Here is a 15594-nt window from a genome sequence, read left to right on the forward strand (position 1 = left end):
GGACTATGGTGGCAACACGAACAATGAAAGGATTGAGGGTGGGTGGGGAGAATGAAAAAGGCGTTATGACGTGGCCAGTGGTGTTTACATCATAGCACTTTTTTGTGGTGGGCTAACACGAGAATGGGAGGAATATGCAACACAGAAAACGGGCGGGAGGAAAAAAGTAAACGTGCGCAATAGGGGGCTGGGTGAGAGCAGATAGACCGGGAGAAACACCGGACGGAGCCATCTAGAAAAGATGCACACTGCAGAGTGATCTAACAAAAAGAAACGAGGCAGAGCACAGCGCCATGGGAGGCATGTACTATACAAATTATAGTTACATTGAATACCCTTTTGTATTGTTAAGAAGATACTGCTTAAGCCTGACCCCAGAGATGGGTGTTTTGTTCGATGCAGCTGCATTTTACAGACATCACTTTCTGCTCTTGCACTATTGTCACCTGGTACCTCCTGTGAGTGTTATGTGCATGCTTCTCTTCCCTCCAAAGCAAAATCCAGCACCTGAGTGTGGAGGACCGCAGCATCTGTGTCTGTTCAAAGCCCAATAGGCGCTGCGTCAGCCAGAGAGCAATTAAAAAAAAACAAAATAGTACCTCACCTCGATTACGCTGGGAACAGTGGATGGCCACTAATTAAGTTGAATCGATCAGTGCTTGGTCCCTCCTCCAAAGAGAAGAACAGAAATGATGCCAGGCCTGCAGTGACGAATTACAAGGCTGTAAGGAAGAGTGCCACGCAAACCAATACATAGTGAGCATCGGACAGGCTCCAAACCCTTTATTGTACACAACAGAGTTTTGCAAGTGACACGCATGTGCTAGTGCATGCACATGCGATCTCAACCCTAAAAAAGAGAAAATCCTTTGTGACAAGAAATACAAATTAAGATACAATTAAGTAAAACTGGGATGGACCACATGATACTTAAATACAAAAGAGCTTATACCTGTGAAGCAGTTGGAAGGTTGATTTGTGAAGATAAAAATTTGTAATAGAAAATCCAACATGGACCTTCCCGCACCAGCAGCTACAGCCAGCTCAAACTTGGTTAATCCGTCTGCCCCTGGTGTAATCACAAAAAACTGTTTACTACACCTCGTACTTCTGTAATGTCACTACATGACCCCTCCCCGTGAATAGTATTTGCCTTAGTGACAAATTTAAGGTCGTTGTATTTTCAAACCAGCGAATTAAACAAAAGAATAGTTTGCCTAACGCCACGTCCAATTGAGCAACACTTGCCAAAGTGGAGAAACTGGAAGAAACAGTGACTTGTCCATGGTCACACCCAGTGCCACTAGTGAAAAACTTTGGAACATCGGACCCAGGTTCGAGTCTCTGCGTTGGCTCAACATCCTGTTATTCGAGTAAATTACTTAAATTCCCTGTGCCTAAAATAAATGTATGTATGAATGTGACGTGTAATGTAACTGGTGCTCATGTAAATCTTCAGGTCGAGTTTGTGCTCTATAATTTTTTTTAAATAATGTGTGTTCACGCTGTCTGCTTGCTGCCAAGCGTTACACAGTCACACCAGGAGTTCTGTAGTAGTACACTTAAGACAAATTTGCATTGCCAATCAAAATAAGTGATGTTCAGCTCAGGCGTGGAGGCGTTCCCACATTAAAAGTGTCGACGTACTGCTGGGAAGTGTTGCCGCATTAAAAGTAGAGCAGCCCTGTTGAAAAGTTCCGGAAAGATCAGGTTAGGTTAGAGTGACCAGATTTTTAAAAACAAAAACCTGAACTCAACAACATTAGAAGAAGGACTACAACTTTACATCAACTGAGCCCACAGAATGAAGTGTTCATCAGCAAAGAATTACAGAAGGGGCACTAAAAAAACAAATAAACTGCAATTTTTAAAGCCAGTATCATGTCTGTTAACTAAAATGCTTTCTTATAAAACTGCACCTCACACTGTTTTCAGTCCGCCGTGTCGAAAGCCTGTCACATTAGCCAATTTTCACCAAATCTGCCAGGACAGCTGGTGAAAAACCTGGACTGTCCCGACAAAAAGGAACACCCAGTCACCCTAGATCAAGTGAAATGTCAGGTATAAATGTTGGGAAGTGCTGGGAGTGTGTCAATAAAAGTAGAGTTGCGCCTGCGAGGCGATGCTATCCCACTAAATATATTGTAGTATGCTGGAAGGAGCTGGCACTATCCCGTAACAGTAGGGTGACCAGATTTTGAGGAGCAAAAAACGGGACAGGTCAGACATAAAAGAAGGACTAAAGACTTCACACTCACTTTTATGTCTGGCATGTCCCGTTTTTTTTTGCGTAGCTTTGTGAATGCGTGCCTATACATGTGTGTGTTTACATACATGTATATCTGCACCCTTCGTCTCTCTGCTGGAGAGCACACAGGTGCTGTGTTGCCTGAGAGTAACAGATAAATTACCTTAATTATTGCGTACTTTGTAGGCGTCTGTTAAAGGAGAGCAAACCTTTAATTTATTCTTCCCTGGATAATCTGACCTTTGTCCCAAAAACTGGGACATTTATGTAATGATTTTACCTTTGTCTAAAAAACTGGGACATTTGTTTAAAATTAAGAGAAGCGTCGGGACACGGGACAGTCCTCTAAAAACCGGGACTGTCCGGGGAAATCCAGGATGTCTGGTCACCCTACGTACAGCATAGTAGTGATGCTGAGAAATGCAGGCATGGTTTAATTGAATGCATAGCAGCACTTCTGCGAGGTGATGATACGGCCCATTTCATCAGAGTGCTGCTGGGGATAGGCCGATTTAAAGAAGTGATGTTACCGATCCCATTTAAGAACAGAAGCGCCTTTGAAGGTGTCCTCTTGCTCAGACGTTACTGTACTGTGCCTTTAAAAAGATGGCAGTTCTGCCGAAGAGTGCAGTGAGCGCTTCCTGTAACTCACTGCAGTCACGTAGAAGTTTCAGTAACTCTATGAAGTACAGGGCGATCCAGCTGCAGAGAGGTGTGGGCACCGCCCCCTAAACTACTACAGGTCTGCTTAGGAGTCCTGATAGCATTACAGTGCTCCAGTCCATCTGAAAAATGCCTCATTATCGTCTTACAGGACAGTGAAGCATGGAATTGTCCGCAGGGTCCAAAACACAGCATTATTGTGCTTCCGAGACTTGCTGGCTTCTGTACATTAACAAGCATTGGCAAAGCCAATAGGTCTCTCCTATGCAAGAGCTATTTGCTTTGCCAATATGTTTTAGCAATGTTTTACACCAGCACGGCTGCTGTTCAGCATTGTTCAAAGTTAGTGGGGTAAAGGATAGTGGCATGGAGAGGAGTGCTGTAAAGTGCAGTAGAGTGGAGTGTTATTGAGTGGACTGCCATGACGTGGCATAGAGTGATGTAGAATAGATCTGAGTGTCACGGAAATGGAGTGTCATAGAGTGGCGTGGAGTGTTGTGGAGTGTCACAGAGGGAGTAGAGTGCTGTAGGGTGTAAGTCCATAGAGTGGAGTAAAGGAAGAGAAGAATGTCATAGATTGGAGCGGCATAGAGTGGAGTAGTGTGGGGGAATACAGTGGCATAGAGTGTCACAGAGTGGTGTGGCATAGAGTGGAGTAGTGGAGTAGGCTGGAGTAGTGTGTCGTAGAATAGAGTGGAGTTAAGTGGCATGGAGTGGGAAAGAGAGAGTTGCGTAGTGCATTGTTGAGTGAAGTAGTGTTGTAGAGTGGCACAGATTGGACTACAGTTTGTAGAGTGCAGTGGCATAGAGTGTAGCAGCGTAGAGTTTAATGGAGTAGAGTGTCATAGAGTAAAATACCATAGTGTGTAGTGTCATAGAGTGGAGTGTTGTAGAGTGGAGTAGAGTGGCCTAGAGTGCATTGGTTTAGAGTAAAGTGGTGTAGAGTGCATTGTCACAGAGTGCAGTGATGTAGACTGCAGTGGCATAGAGTAGATTGGTGCAAAGTAAATTGCAGAGGCGTAGAGTGCAGTGGCATAGAGAGCGGTGACATAGAGTATATTGTTGCAGAGTAGAGTGAAGTGGCATAGAGTAGAGTGGTGTAGAATGCAGTTGTGTGGCATCCAGTGATGTAGAATAGATTGAGTCGTATGAAGTGATGAAGAGTGTAGTGGCATAGAGTGCAGTGGAGTGGCATAGAGTTGAGTAGTGCAGAGTAGAGTGCAGTGGCAAAGAGTAAAGTGGCGCAGAGTAGAATGGTGTAGAGACAGTGTGTGGAGTACAGTAGTGCAGATTAGAATAAAGTGGCATAGAGTGAGGTAACATAGTGGGCAATGGTGTAGAGTAGCATAACACACAGTGGGATATCATGCATCCGTGCAGAGGAGAGGCATTGAGTTCAGTGGTAGAGATGCAGAGAGCAGTGGTGTAGAGTACAGTGGTGCAAAATAGAAGAGAATGGCATAGTGTGCAGTGACAGAGTGCAATGGTGTAGAGTGGTAAAGTTCAGTGGCAGAGAGTGCATCTTGCAGAGTAGAGTGGCGCAGAGTAGAGTGGCGCAGGGTAGAGTGGTGCAGAGTAGAGTGGGGCAAAGAGCAGTGGCATAGAGTACAGTTTTGCCGAGTAGAATAGAGTGGCATAGCCTGCAGTGAGGCAGCATGAAGTGCCATAGATGTTGAATACATTGTCATAGAGTGCAGTGGTTTAGAGTAGAGTGGCTTAGAGGGCAGTGGCATAGAGTAGAGTGGAGTAGAGTTGTGCAGCATAGAGTGCAGTGACATAGAGTGTGGTAGCACAGAGTAGTGGCATAGAATGCAGGGGCATAGAGTAGAGTGGGGCAGAGTACAGTTGCTTAGTGTGCAGTGGTGTAGAGTGGAGTGGCACAGAGTGGGGTAGAATGGCATAGAATGCAGTGGCATAGAGTAGATTGTTTTAGGTTAAAGTTCAGTGACATAGAATGCTGTGGCATAGAGTAGTGGCATAGAATGCAGTGCCATAGGGTAGAGGGGTGTAGAGTGCAGTGTTGCAGAGTAGAGTGGCATAGAACATAGAGTGGCATGGTGAGGAGTAGAATGGAGTGGCCTAGGGTGGAGTGTTGTAGAGTGTAGTGGTGAAGAGTGCAGTGGTGCATAGTAGAGTGGGGTAGAGTGCACTGGCATACAGTAAAGTGGTGCAGAGTAGAGTAGAAAAGCAGAGAGTGAAGTGGCATAGAGTGCATTTTCAGGGTGCAGTGGTACACAGTAGCTTAGAGTGGCAAAGAGTGTAGTGATGTAAAGTGCAGAGTCATCAAGTGGATTGGCAGAGCAGGCATTGGTGTAGAGTGCAGGGTTGCAGAGTAGAGTGCAGTGTCATAGAGTACAGTGGCACAGAGTAGAGTGGCATAGAGTTCAATGGTGAAGAATGCAGTGTTGAAGTAGAGTGTTGTAGAGGGAAGTGGCATTGAGTGCTTTGGTGTAGAGTGTAGTGGCATAGAGTGGTGCAAATTAAAATGATGTAGAGTGAAATGTTATAAAGTAGAGTAGCTTAGAGTGCAGTGACATAGAGTAGACAAAGGAGCATACAGTGCACTGCTACAAAGTAGATTGGCATAGAGTACAGTGGTGTTGAGTGTATTGGTTTTGAGTAAAGTAATGTAAAGTGCATTGGCTTTGAGTGCAATAGCGCAGAGTGCAGAGGCATGGAATAGAGTGGTGTGGAATGGCGCAGCGTAGATTGCAGTGGTATAGAGTGGAATAGTGCAGAGTGGAATAGAGTGGCACAGTGTGTAGTGACATAGAGTAGATTGTTTCAGAGTACATTACAGTGTTGTAGAGTGCAGTGTCATAGAAAGCAATGTTGTAGCCTGCAGTGGTGCAGAGTAGATTAGAGTGGCTTAAAGTGGATTAGCATAGAGTGTAGTTGCATAGAGTGGAGTGATGCAGAGTTGAGTAGTGTAGTTGAATAGAGTGCACTGGCATAGACTGCATTGGCATGGAGTGCAGCAGAATGGCATAGAGAAGGTGTTCAGAGTAGAGTGCAGTGGCATAGTGTGTTATTTGAGAGAAGAGTGAATTAGAGTGAAGTGGTGTGGAGTGGAGTGGGGCAGAGTAGAATTGAGTGGAGTGGTTCAGGGTAGAGTGCAGTGGCATAGGGTGCAATAGCATAGAGTGCAATGTTGCGGAGTAGACTGCTGTAGAGTGCAATGGTGTACTGTAGAGTGGCAGAGAGTGTATTGGCATGGAATACAGTGGCATAGACTGGTGCAGATTATAGTGGCATAGAGAGCAGTGGCATAGAGTACAGTGGTGCAGAGTAGAATAGAAAGGCATTGAGTGCAGTTACGTAGAGTACAGTGACAGAGTGCAGTGGAGTAAAATGTTGCAGACTAGAATTTAGTGGTGTAGAATGCAGTGGTGCAGAGTGTATTTGGTGTAGAGTGCCCTGGTTTTGAGCAAAGCTATGTAGAGTGCATTGGCGTAGGAAGCAGGATAGAGTGCAGTGGCACAGAGTAGAGTGCAATGGTATAGAGAAGAATAGAGTGCTGTAGAGTAGAATGGAGTGCCACTAAGTGGTGTGGTGCAGAGTGCAGTAGCATAGAGTAAACAGTTTTAACCATAAAAGTATATAGTGCACAAACAATAATGTGTTAATGTCATCATCTAGTGTAGTAATTTGTTTTGATCCTATTAACATATTTGTTTCCAGAACACTTCAGAATTACCAAAAAATGTGCTTCATTTGTGCTTTTCTGAATCTGATATATTCTGAAATATCTGCACAGTTCATTTACAGACACTTACATTTTGTTCTGTGCTAGAACTAATATTAACATCACACAGCCTTCCTCAAGCACTCCCAGTTGCTAGCATGATTGGCACATAAATCCCCTCACTTTGTGGTCACAGAAAGAAAAATAATCACCAGCCTCTCTGGAAGACAGAGCCTGACATTTGACCTCTGTCTTTAAATGCACAGCAATTGTGACAAGATAAGAACAAGAGTTAAAGGCCTGTTTACACAAATCCAGTACTGGTGGAAGAATACAGTGAATCGAGTTTGAGGAAGGGAAGGGGCGAGCTCAAGCAGGAAAGCCTAAAACAAATACAGCCAGCAAATTGAAAACAAGCAAATGTGAATTACAAACCACAAAGTCAGTGGTAAGCAATGGGTGGAATGCTTTCCCAGGGATGCACCCAAGATGTTGTTAGCAAACTAGACCGCTATGCTGTCTAGAAGACTTCGACCTACAATCACCGCAGAACTGATATAACATGTTGGCCATGATCAGAGAGAAGGGCTGGTACTGCACTACAGAAAGTCTTACACTTCTTCTCAGTGCTTTCCAAAGATGCATAGATGTGCAGGTACTCACTATTTCACAGTACCTTCCGCTGCAGTGCTTAATTTGAGCTTGCGGTTTCTGGTGCAGGGCACCAGCAATTATTTTTGAGGGCCGACACTTATTTTCTGCCTCAAGCATTTACTGCGAGCAAAAGACACATATGGGAAAGACGGAGCTAGGGAGAAAATTGAAAAAGCGTCACAATGGGAGAAAGTAGAAAGCTGCAAGAGTGAGCTGAAGGGGCAGGGAGTGGCTGTAAATGGATTGAAGAGGCCCGAGATGGCTTCAGGATTACGTTGCCTCAGTATTCTGTGTTCGCACATTTAATTGCAGCAGCTGCATTTTAAGAAGAGGGCTTTGGGCACCAGCATGTTCTAATTTACAAATTAAGACCTGTGCTGCTGGTACTTTCCAGTTCACTTGAAGCACTGCATCCTTGCTGAGATGTGCTGGTGTGCTCCATAGCAACCAAAAAGTGTCAGTCAGGGGCATATCTTCAGGGGGATGTTTTCCCCCCCTGATAAATGTATTTCTTGATACAGGTGCTTTCAATCAGGTATGGTGCGATGTCTGTCAAATTTCACCTTGAATTTTTACATACACACAGACAAAAAAGCAGACTCACTCTGTACTTCTCAGTTTTGAAAGTCCTGAAAATTGTTCATTTTTAAAAATATTGTGTTTTTTCTCTTAGTACTCCACATTCCTTTCCCTTTCCACTTCCCCAATGCCCCTCTCATGCCCCCTACTTGTCCTATAACGCGTTCTAGCATTAAATGCCAGCCTGATCATTGGAAATTCTGAAGCTCACACCCCCCAATCTTACTGACCAAGTTTCGCCCCTGGTGTCAGTGCTCAGGATCTGTCCATATTAAGCACTTACACTGCTGAATGATACTTTTATAAGAACAGGTGGTTGTAATCATCAAGTACTGCATCCCAGCCATCAATACAGTCATTTTCAAGATAAAATCGCCTAGTAGTTCTTTACAATATAAAGAACTGCTAAAATGTATGTGACCTGAAACTGACTTACCACAAACAAGATGAACAAAGGCGAGGGCAAAGATGAGCATCTTTTTAGTCGTGTCGTCCCGCAGCGACCCCCAAGGTTGTGCCTCTACCTTGTGATCTGTCAAGCGCTAGAATGCAATTCACTTTTCTGGGGCACGGCGGTGGGAAATAAAAGGAGGGCAAGGTTGGTTGCAAAGGAAGTGACTAAGTGGGTTGTTTGTATCGGGCACTTTTTCACACCAGCGGTGGAAAGGCCCTGTCAGCAAAGAGTCGGTTTACAAGCTACATATAGCAAAACGCGGAGCGCTAATTTCTTCCAGTGAACTCACCTCCCCGCAGAAACAAAGGTGTATTTTCGAAGTTTTGCTTCAGCCCTTAAAATGTTAACTTAGACAGCGGCGAAGCAACGATGCCAAGAGCCCTAATGCAGACAATGAGAATGTCAGCCTTCTCCACTGCTGGTTAAAGCATCTATTTCTTTGGACCCTCCTTTCCCACATGATGGTAAAGTCGTATGTTCATCTTGAAAAGGGCACTGTCATTTTTTCAATAAGTGTACTTAGTGATCCAGTTAATTACATCACTGGTGATCCCAGGTTCAAGTAAGTTGCTGAAGGAATTCAAGCTGCAACATCATTATTTTCAAATAGAGAAGGGACACATGAAAATATTTGCTCATAGCAGTGTCATCGAAACTGTACTAAAATACACACATGAAAATATTTGCTCATAGCAGTGTCATCGAAACTGTACTAAAATACACAAAGTACTTTATTTGTATTTATTTTCAAACTAGAAATACCGTGGCATGCAGAACGGCAACAATAAAGATTGGATAAAGCTTAATCCATGTTATGAAAGAGCTAATTAAAAAAAGACAATCGAGATTTTACATTGCTGTACAACACTATTATTAATAAACTTTATTGTGGAGTATACGAATTCTGGCAATGTTCAACTTCACAATTTAGTTTTTAGCTTTGTGAGCTTCAGAAAGTGCCAAGTTTCAATAGAAAGCCCTCTTCAGTGGCCCTTTGATGCAGGGAAACCATTTTGCTGCGTTGATGGGCCATGCAAGGGTGTCCCCTCCTTTCTCCAATACTTTCCCCACCTGCCCTATAGAGCCCTGCTTTCACAAACCAAGCTATCTCCAGCTGCTGAAGCCCAATCCATCACACTGCCTGTTTCCACTTCATCTAACTCCTACCTCATGTCTTCACTCAATGTTAATGAGTACAAGAGATTAATCCTGAGGTTTCTGCTCATGACAATGAAATATTATATCACGTCGGACAAAGAAAAACTCTAGATGTGCCCTCCTCATCAACTTCTTTACAGTCCAGTGGTCCTACCATCAGCGTCTCCCTGCCTCCACAGACGTCACCACTACATTGAGCAATTATCAGCTCACTTTCCACCACTTCACGTTCACCCTCCCATTCCATAATAACCACCATCGTTATCCTCAATAGCAACGCCCCTTGTTTTGCAATGGCTTCTAGCTGCCCTGAGGCTGACATCAACCTTAGACTTGCCAGGTTTGCCAAATGTGAAACACCACATCCGTGTCTGGTTTCGGGAAGTCCTGACCCGTAGGTAAGTTTGATCCCTCCCAGTAGTCACAGTTCCAGCTGATGATGCTAACTTCATCACTCAAGTGTATACCCGAAAGAAATTACTGTCAAAGAGAAAAAGGCGTTAGACATAAAACAAAACCTCCTGTCTGACGAGAATATTAGAATACATACTTCCCCACACAATGACTGAAAAGGATCCAGGAATGTCAAAGGCTAGGACAAGAACCTATGAGAGATGAAGCCTCCACCCTGCAGCAAAAGCAAAAGAGGGGGACCAAAGAGCAAAGAACTTATTGAAGGAGATAAAACAAAAGCGCCTTGAGACTCTCAGGGGTAAATAGTGCGCTTTACAAATCTCCAGATTGATTGATAGATTGACATGTTCGCAACTCACTTTAGACAATTACAAAATGACTTTTCGGTTTCCAGTAAATGAAAATGAGGCTGTGGCCTGGAAGGAGTCCCTGAATCTTGGGTGAGGAACCTATAAAGGAAGATGGCCTATTTCTATACAGGTTTTCAACTATGGTGATGCAAGAGAAGGAAGAATCAGGTAATAAGCCGGCCGCCTTCAAAACTTTCTAGCTAGACTGTGGGTTCTGAGCATATATGCATGCACAAGCTTACTTCTCCCATGTGACCAGAAGCTCTTTGACTGCAACTTCAAGTATTGGGAGAACAACACTCATGCCACCCAAGCATCCAAGACCCCTTTCGCAGTGGTACAAACAGCTGACTCAAATACCCCTTAAGCCACAGGATACGATGTATAATAAGAATTGGCCTAGGAAACCAATGTTAGAATCAGCAAACAGAATTTAAATAAGGTGGAAAAGACAGAAAGAGGTACATCAGCAGAAAAGGGCACCACTAGGTGCATCAGAATGGACTTAATTGAGGAAGTTAGGGACCAGAACTCAGTTTAATGTGTTTGAGCCCTTAACAGAGCATAGACAAGCACCCAATTGCTAATTATCAGTTAGAGATGTCAATAAAAGATGCCACTGCACACCCTTAGCATGTTTCATCGATGTGCCTCTTATCTTTCCAATTTGAATTGCTCATGTCCCACAATTTGCCCCTCCTCGTCCCCAAAGAGTCATTTGTCTTCCTTAATGTGACGTGATTGTTTCCCTAATGCACCTCCCAATTTGTCTCTGGTGCTCGTTCATGCACCTCTAGTCAGACCTCAGTGTGTCTCTCATCCTCCCGTTCGTGTCTTCCCCAATGCCCTTTCATCTTCATTCAAATGATGTGCCAACGCTATTTTTGATTCATGGTGAACAAAGTTGAAATATAGATTGCCTGACATTAATTTTAATGAACACCTTTTACCACAAATATAATAGACAATTTATGAACAAACAACGAACCCATACTTTAGCTAGAGGAGGTTGCTCACCTGGAAAACAGAAGCGTGGCTAGCACCATGATAGAATAGGCATCGTTTGAAGTTAATCGTATGAGCTACATAATCTGTGCTAACTTCAAAGCTACTCAGGAAACCGCCACTGGCTACTTAAAGGTATCAACAGAGACAAGAGTGCAAGGAAGGGTTGTCCGCTGTCACCCATTTATTTGTGGAATGTATTTAATGATTAAGCATGCCCGTTTAACCCAGTCACCGAGCTAAGCACGTAATTGCTATGCTTTGGTTTTTAATTTTGTTCATGCTATTTCTATAGTTTGAGGTATTCACAATATCCACAACAGTCTAATAGCTAGAGGATAAAGGGTTCTGAACAGCAGTTTAAACATCTGGGGCTGGATCACAAAATATTCTTGCCTAGCGCTATTTCATATCTTTGGTGGAAAGTAAAGCTGTACTTGGTGCAGCCACATTTTGTGTTGTTTTGCGATTTATGTATCTTAACCCCTTCGCTGCCAGGCCTTTTTCCCCCCTCCTATGCCAAGCCTTTTGTTGGCTATCTGTGGCAGTTCGCGCTACCCACGCCAAATTTGCGTCCTTTTTTTCCAACATCCTAGGGATTCTAGAGGTACCCAGGGTTTGTAGGTTACCCTGGAGGAGACCAATAAATGAGCCAAAATTTCAGTGTTCTTTTCTCAAAAAATTGGAAAAAAGGGCTGCAGAAGAAAGCTTGTGATATTTTCCCTGAAATGGCATCAACAAAGGGTTTTTGGTGCTAAAATTACCATCTTCCCAGCTTTCTGGAACAGGCAGACTTGAATCAGAAAACCAACTTTTTCAATACAATTTTTACATTTTACTTGGACATGCCCCATTTTTACTATTTTGTGTGCTTTCAGCCTCCTTCCATTTAGTGCCAGAAATGGGTGTCAAACCAATGCTGTATCCTGGAGAGCTAAACATTTCCTCAGAAGTAGACAAAATTCTGAATTCAGCAAGTGTTCATATATGTAGATCCATCAAGGTTTTCCTACAGAAAATAACAGCTAAAATAAAAATATTGAAATTGAGGTAAAAAAGAGCCATTTCTGTCCATGTTTTCTTCTATAACTTTTTTCAGCTATGGCAGATTTTTGAAAGCAATATATTGTTATGTCTGCTGGACTCTTCTGGTTACAGGGATATATAGGGCTTGTAGGTTCATCAAGAACCATAGGTACCCAGAGGCAATAAAGGAGATGCACCTTGCAATGGGTTTTCATTGTATACTGTGTATACAGCAATTCATTTGGTGAAATATAGAGTGAGAAATAGGTATCAAGGAAAACTTTGTATTTCAAAATGGGAACAAGATAAGGTGTTGAGAAGCAGTGTTATTTGCACATCTCTGAATTCTGGGGTCCCCATACTAGGATGTGAATTACAGGCATTTCTCAAATAGATTTTTTTTTACACACTGTCTTACATTTGGAAGGAACAAATGTAGAGAAAGACAAGGGGCAATAACACTCCTATTCTGTGTTCCCCCAAGTCTCCCGATAAAAATGGTACTTCACTGGTGTGGGTAGGCCTAGTACCCGCGACAAGGAAATGCCCCAAAACCCAAAATGGACACATCACATTTTCCCAAAGCTAACTAACCTGTTTTTTTCAAAGTGCCTAGTTGTGGATTTTGGCCTCTAGCTCAGCCGGCACCCAGGGAAACCTAGCAACCCTATACATTTGTGAAATCTAGACACCTAGGGCAACCGACAATGGGGTAACTTGTAGCACTCTCACCAGGTTCTGTTACCCAGAACCCTTTGCAAACCTCACCATTTGGCAGAAAAAAAACACTTTTTCCTCACATTTCTGTGATAGAAAGTTCTGGAATCTGAGAGGTGCCACAAATTTCCCTCCCCCCAGCATTCCCACAAGTCTCCCGATAAAAATGGTACCTCACTTGTGTGGGTAGGCCTAGCAACAGGAAATGGCCCAAAACACTATGTGGACACATCAAAATTATCTAATACAAACTACCTGTTTTTGCAGGGGGCACCTGCATTTTTGGTCCTGGGCTCAGCAGCCACCTAGGGAAACCTACCAAACCCAGACATTTCTGAAAACTAGACACCAAAGGGAGTCCAGGGAGGTGTGAGTTGCATGGATCACACAGTGTTTTCTTACCCAGAATCCTCAGCAAACCTCAAATTTAGCTAAAAAAACACTTTTCCCACATTTCTGTGTGGGGTCACCGCACCAGCACAAATTTCCAACCACCCAATGTTCCCCTCAGTCTCCTGATAAAAATGATACCTCACTTGTGTAGGTGGACCAAGTACCTGTGACAGGGAAGAGCCAACAACATGTTGAAATTGAGAGGGAACCAAAGCAGGTCCAAAAGGGCAGTTTGAAAAAAAAACATTTTTAGGCTGACAATTGGGGCAGAATTTTTATCAGTATAGATGTGACAATGCTGGGTGGTAGTAATTTTGTGGATTCCTACAGATTCAGGAAGGTTCTATGACAAAAATGTGGGGAAAATGCATGATTTCAAGAGAGAAAGAATAAGAGATGAGATTTAAATGTAGCAGTTATCTATCTCAGATTGTTAGATGAAGGAAATGGTAGCTATAGAGCTGGAAAATGGAATCCAAACATGCCTTTCTAATCTTGCTTTTAACATGTGAAGTAGAAACAGTATAAATGAATGTTTATTGCACATAGGGGTCCACCAACCCTAAGCAGATAATGTTAAAAACATTTCTAGCAAGTAGTTGTTTGAAGGCAACAGCAATACAAAAAAACTTGTAAAGTAATATTGCTCGTGGAATGAGCACAGGAAGGCAACAATGAAGCCAAAATACGTTTTCTGTTGAAATAGGTGCACTACATTTTTAATAGGTGTAATTAGTTTATAAATCTCGGATTTCCAATATAAGTTAACATATTTGCAATCAAATAACATATGGGTGAGCGAACCTTCTTCATTTTTTCATGACCAATGTAACTTAGAAGCTGTATTATTAAATTTACTTAAGTTAACAGTTGTTAAGAGTAATCTACTCTAAAAAAATAGAGTAATACTGGTTGATATCAATTTTTTAAAATAACTTTAGGATTATTCAAATCCAGGTTTCAGTTTCTAATAATTTATAAATATTCTGTTCCCTCAGAAGTTCATTTTAGGTTTTGGATCTATTTGGAGATGGCTTGCATAATGCATATATGATGAGTGTCATTCCACAGAGGAATTTTTAAAACTACTTGGCGGCAGATCACACATTGTCAGTACTTCCGATGTGTTGAGTAAATAGTTTTAAAGCAAAGTGCATACCATAGAGTAGTCTTAGCATTGTGTTGGGTAAATCATAAGTAGGCTGTAAAGAATCAAAAGATGTAATAGAAGAACAATGCTATCTTCAATGAATGCAAGATATATTCTTCTGCCTTTGCAACGCCTCCGACAAAAGCACTTATTGTGAATTTCTAGATGTCTGTAATTCCACATTAAGGATGAGAAAGCATTCCAAAGTAGATTATTCACAAAAACATAATTTACAGTTTAAGAGGTTAATATAATTTACAACAGGATATCTATTAATTACACCTTAATTTGACGCATGAGGAACAACTACCTTAAAGGAAAAAACACCAAACAATTAGAGTTCAATTACAACCTAAAGAGGAACAGGGGTAAGATGGTAACAATACAACAGTGCACATGCTTATTTGTAATGAAGGAAGAGTAGTATAACTTGAAGTCAGGAAATCTTACACCATCCTCAATTTAGATAAAGTAACATGTGAGGTTTTATGTACTGCATAACATTTTTAACATATAATATCTAATTGTTTTAAAATATAATTGGAAAAATGTAAAAGTAACATAGAGAGGACATACAGAATGTGAGGGACAAATATCATTTATATGGTATTGAGCCTACATCAGAAAGTAAGAAATAGAAGAGATGAGACTGAAATCAAATCCTGCAACTTAGCTTTAAAAAATATATATAAAAATTGAATAGTTTTTAAACTGTTCAGCAAAGATCAAAGACCAATGCTGTTTAATCTTTTAAGTCCACCAAACGAATTAAAACATTTCACTTATACCTCATAGATGAAAATGCATTCAAAGGAAGTACTTTCATTATATTCAAATTTAAGTTTATATCTGGGGTGGATGCAAATCAAGGAATTTCACTCTGTGGGATTCCATGGAGTTACACAAAATGTCAGTGAAATTCCATAGAGTACCTCCAACGGGTGGAAAGAGGCATGTCATGCTGCTCGTGCTGTGATTTAGTGTCAGTAGCACGGTTCACAATGACAAAACAACAAGAACAGCACCACACGGTGTGCCAGAGAGCACAACTACTTCAGATGATATTGCTGCTTTCTGTCCGCAAACGGGTGTGACTCC

General features: G+C 42.2%; 1 protein-coding gene across 1 annotated transcript in view; it reads right to left on the reverse strand.

The window, feature by feature from the left end:
• The window catches only part of LOC138283473 (inducible T-cell costimulator-like), a 105617-nt gene extending 97260 nt beyond the window's left edge, over positions 1-8357 (reverse strand). The window contains exon 1 of the mRNA XM_069221426.1: positions 8266-8357. Coding sequence (XP_069077527.1) covers positions 8266-8305 — 40 coding nt within the window. The 5' untranslated portion in view covers positions 8306-8357. The remainder of the gene's footprint in view (positions 1-8265) is intronic.
• Positions 8358-15594: the final 7237 nt, after the last annotated feature.

Source organism: Pleurodeles waltl, chromosome 3_1 (genome assembly GCF_031143425.1).
Source record: "Pleurodeles waltl isolate 20211129_DDA chromosome 3_1, aPleWal1.hap1.20221129, whole genome shotgun sequence".
Taxonomy (NCBI): Eukaryota; Metazoa; Chordata; class Amphibia; order Caudata; family Salamandridae; genus Pleurodeles; species Pleurodeles waltl.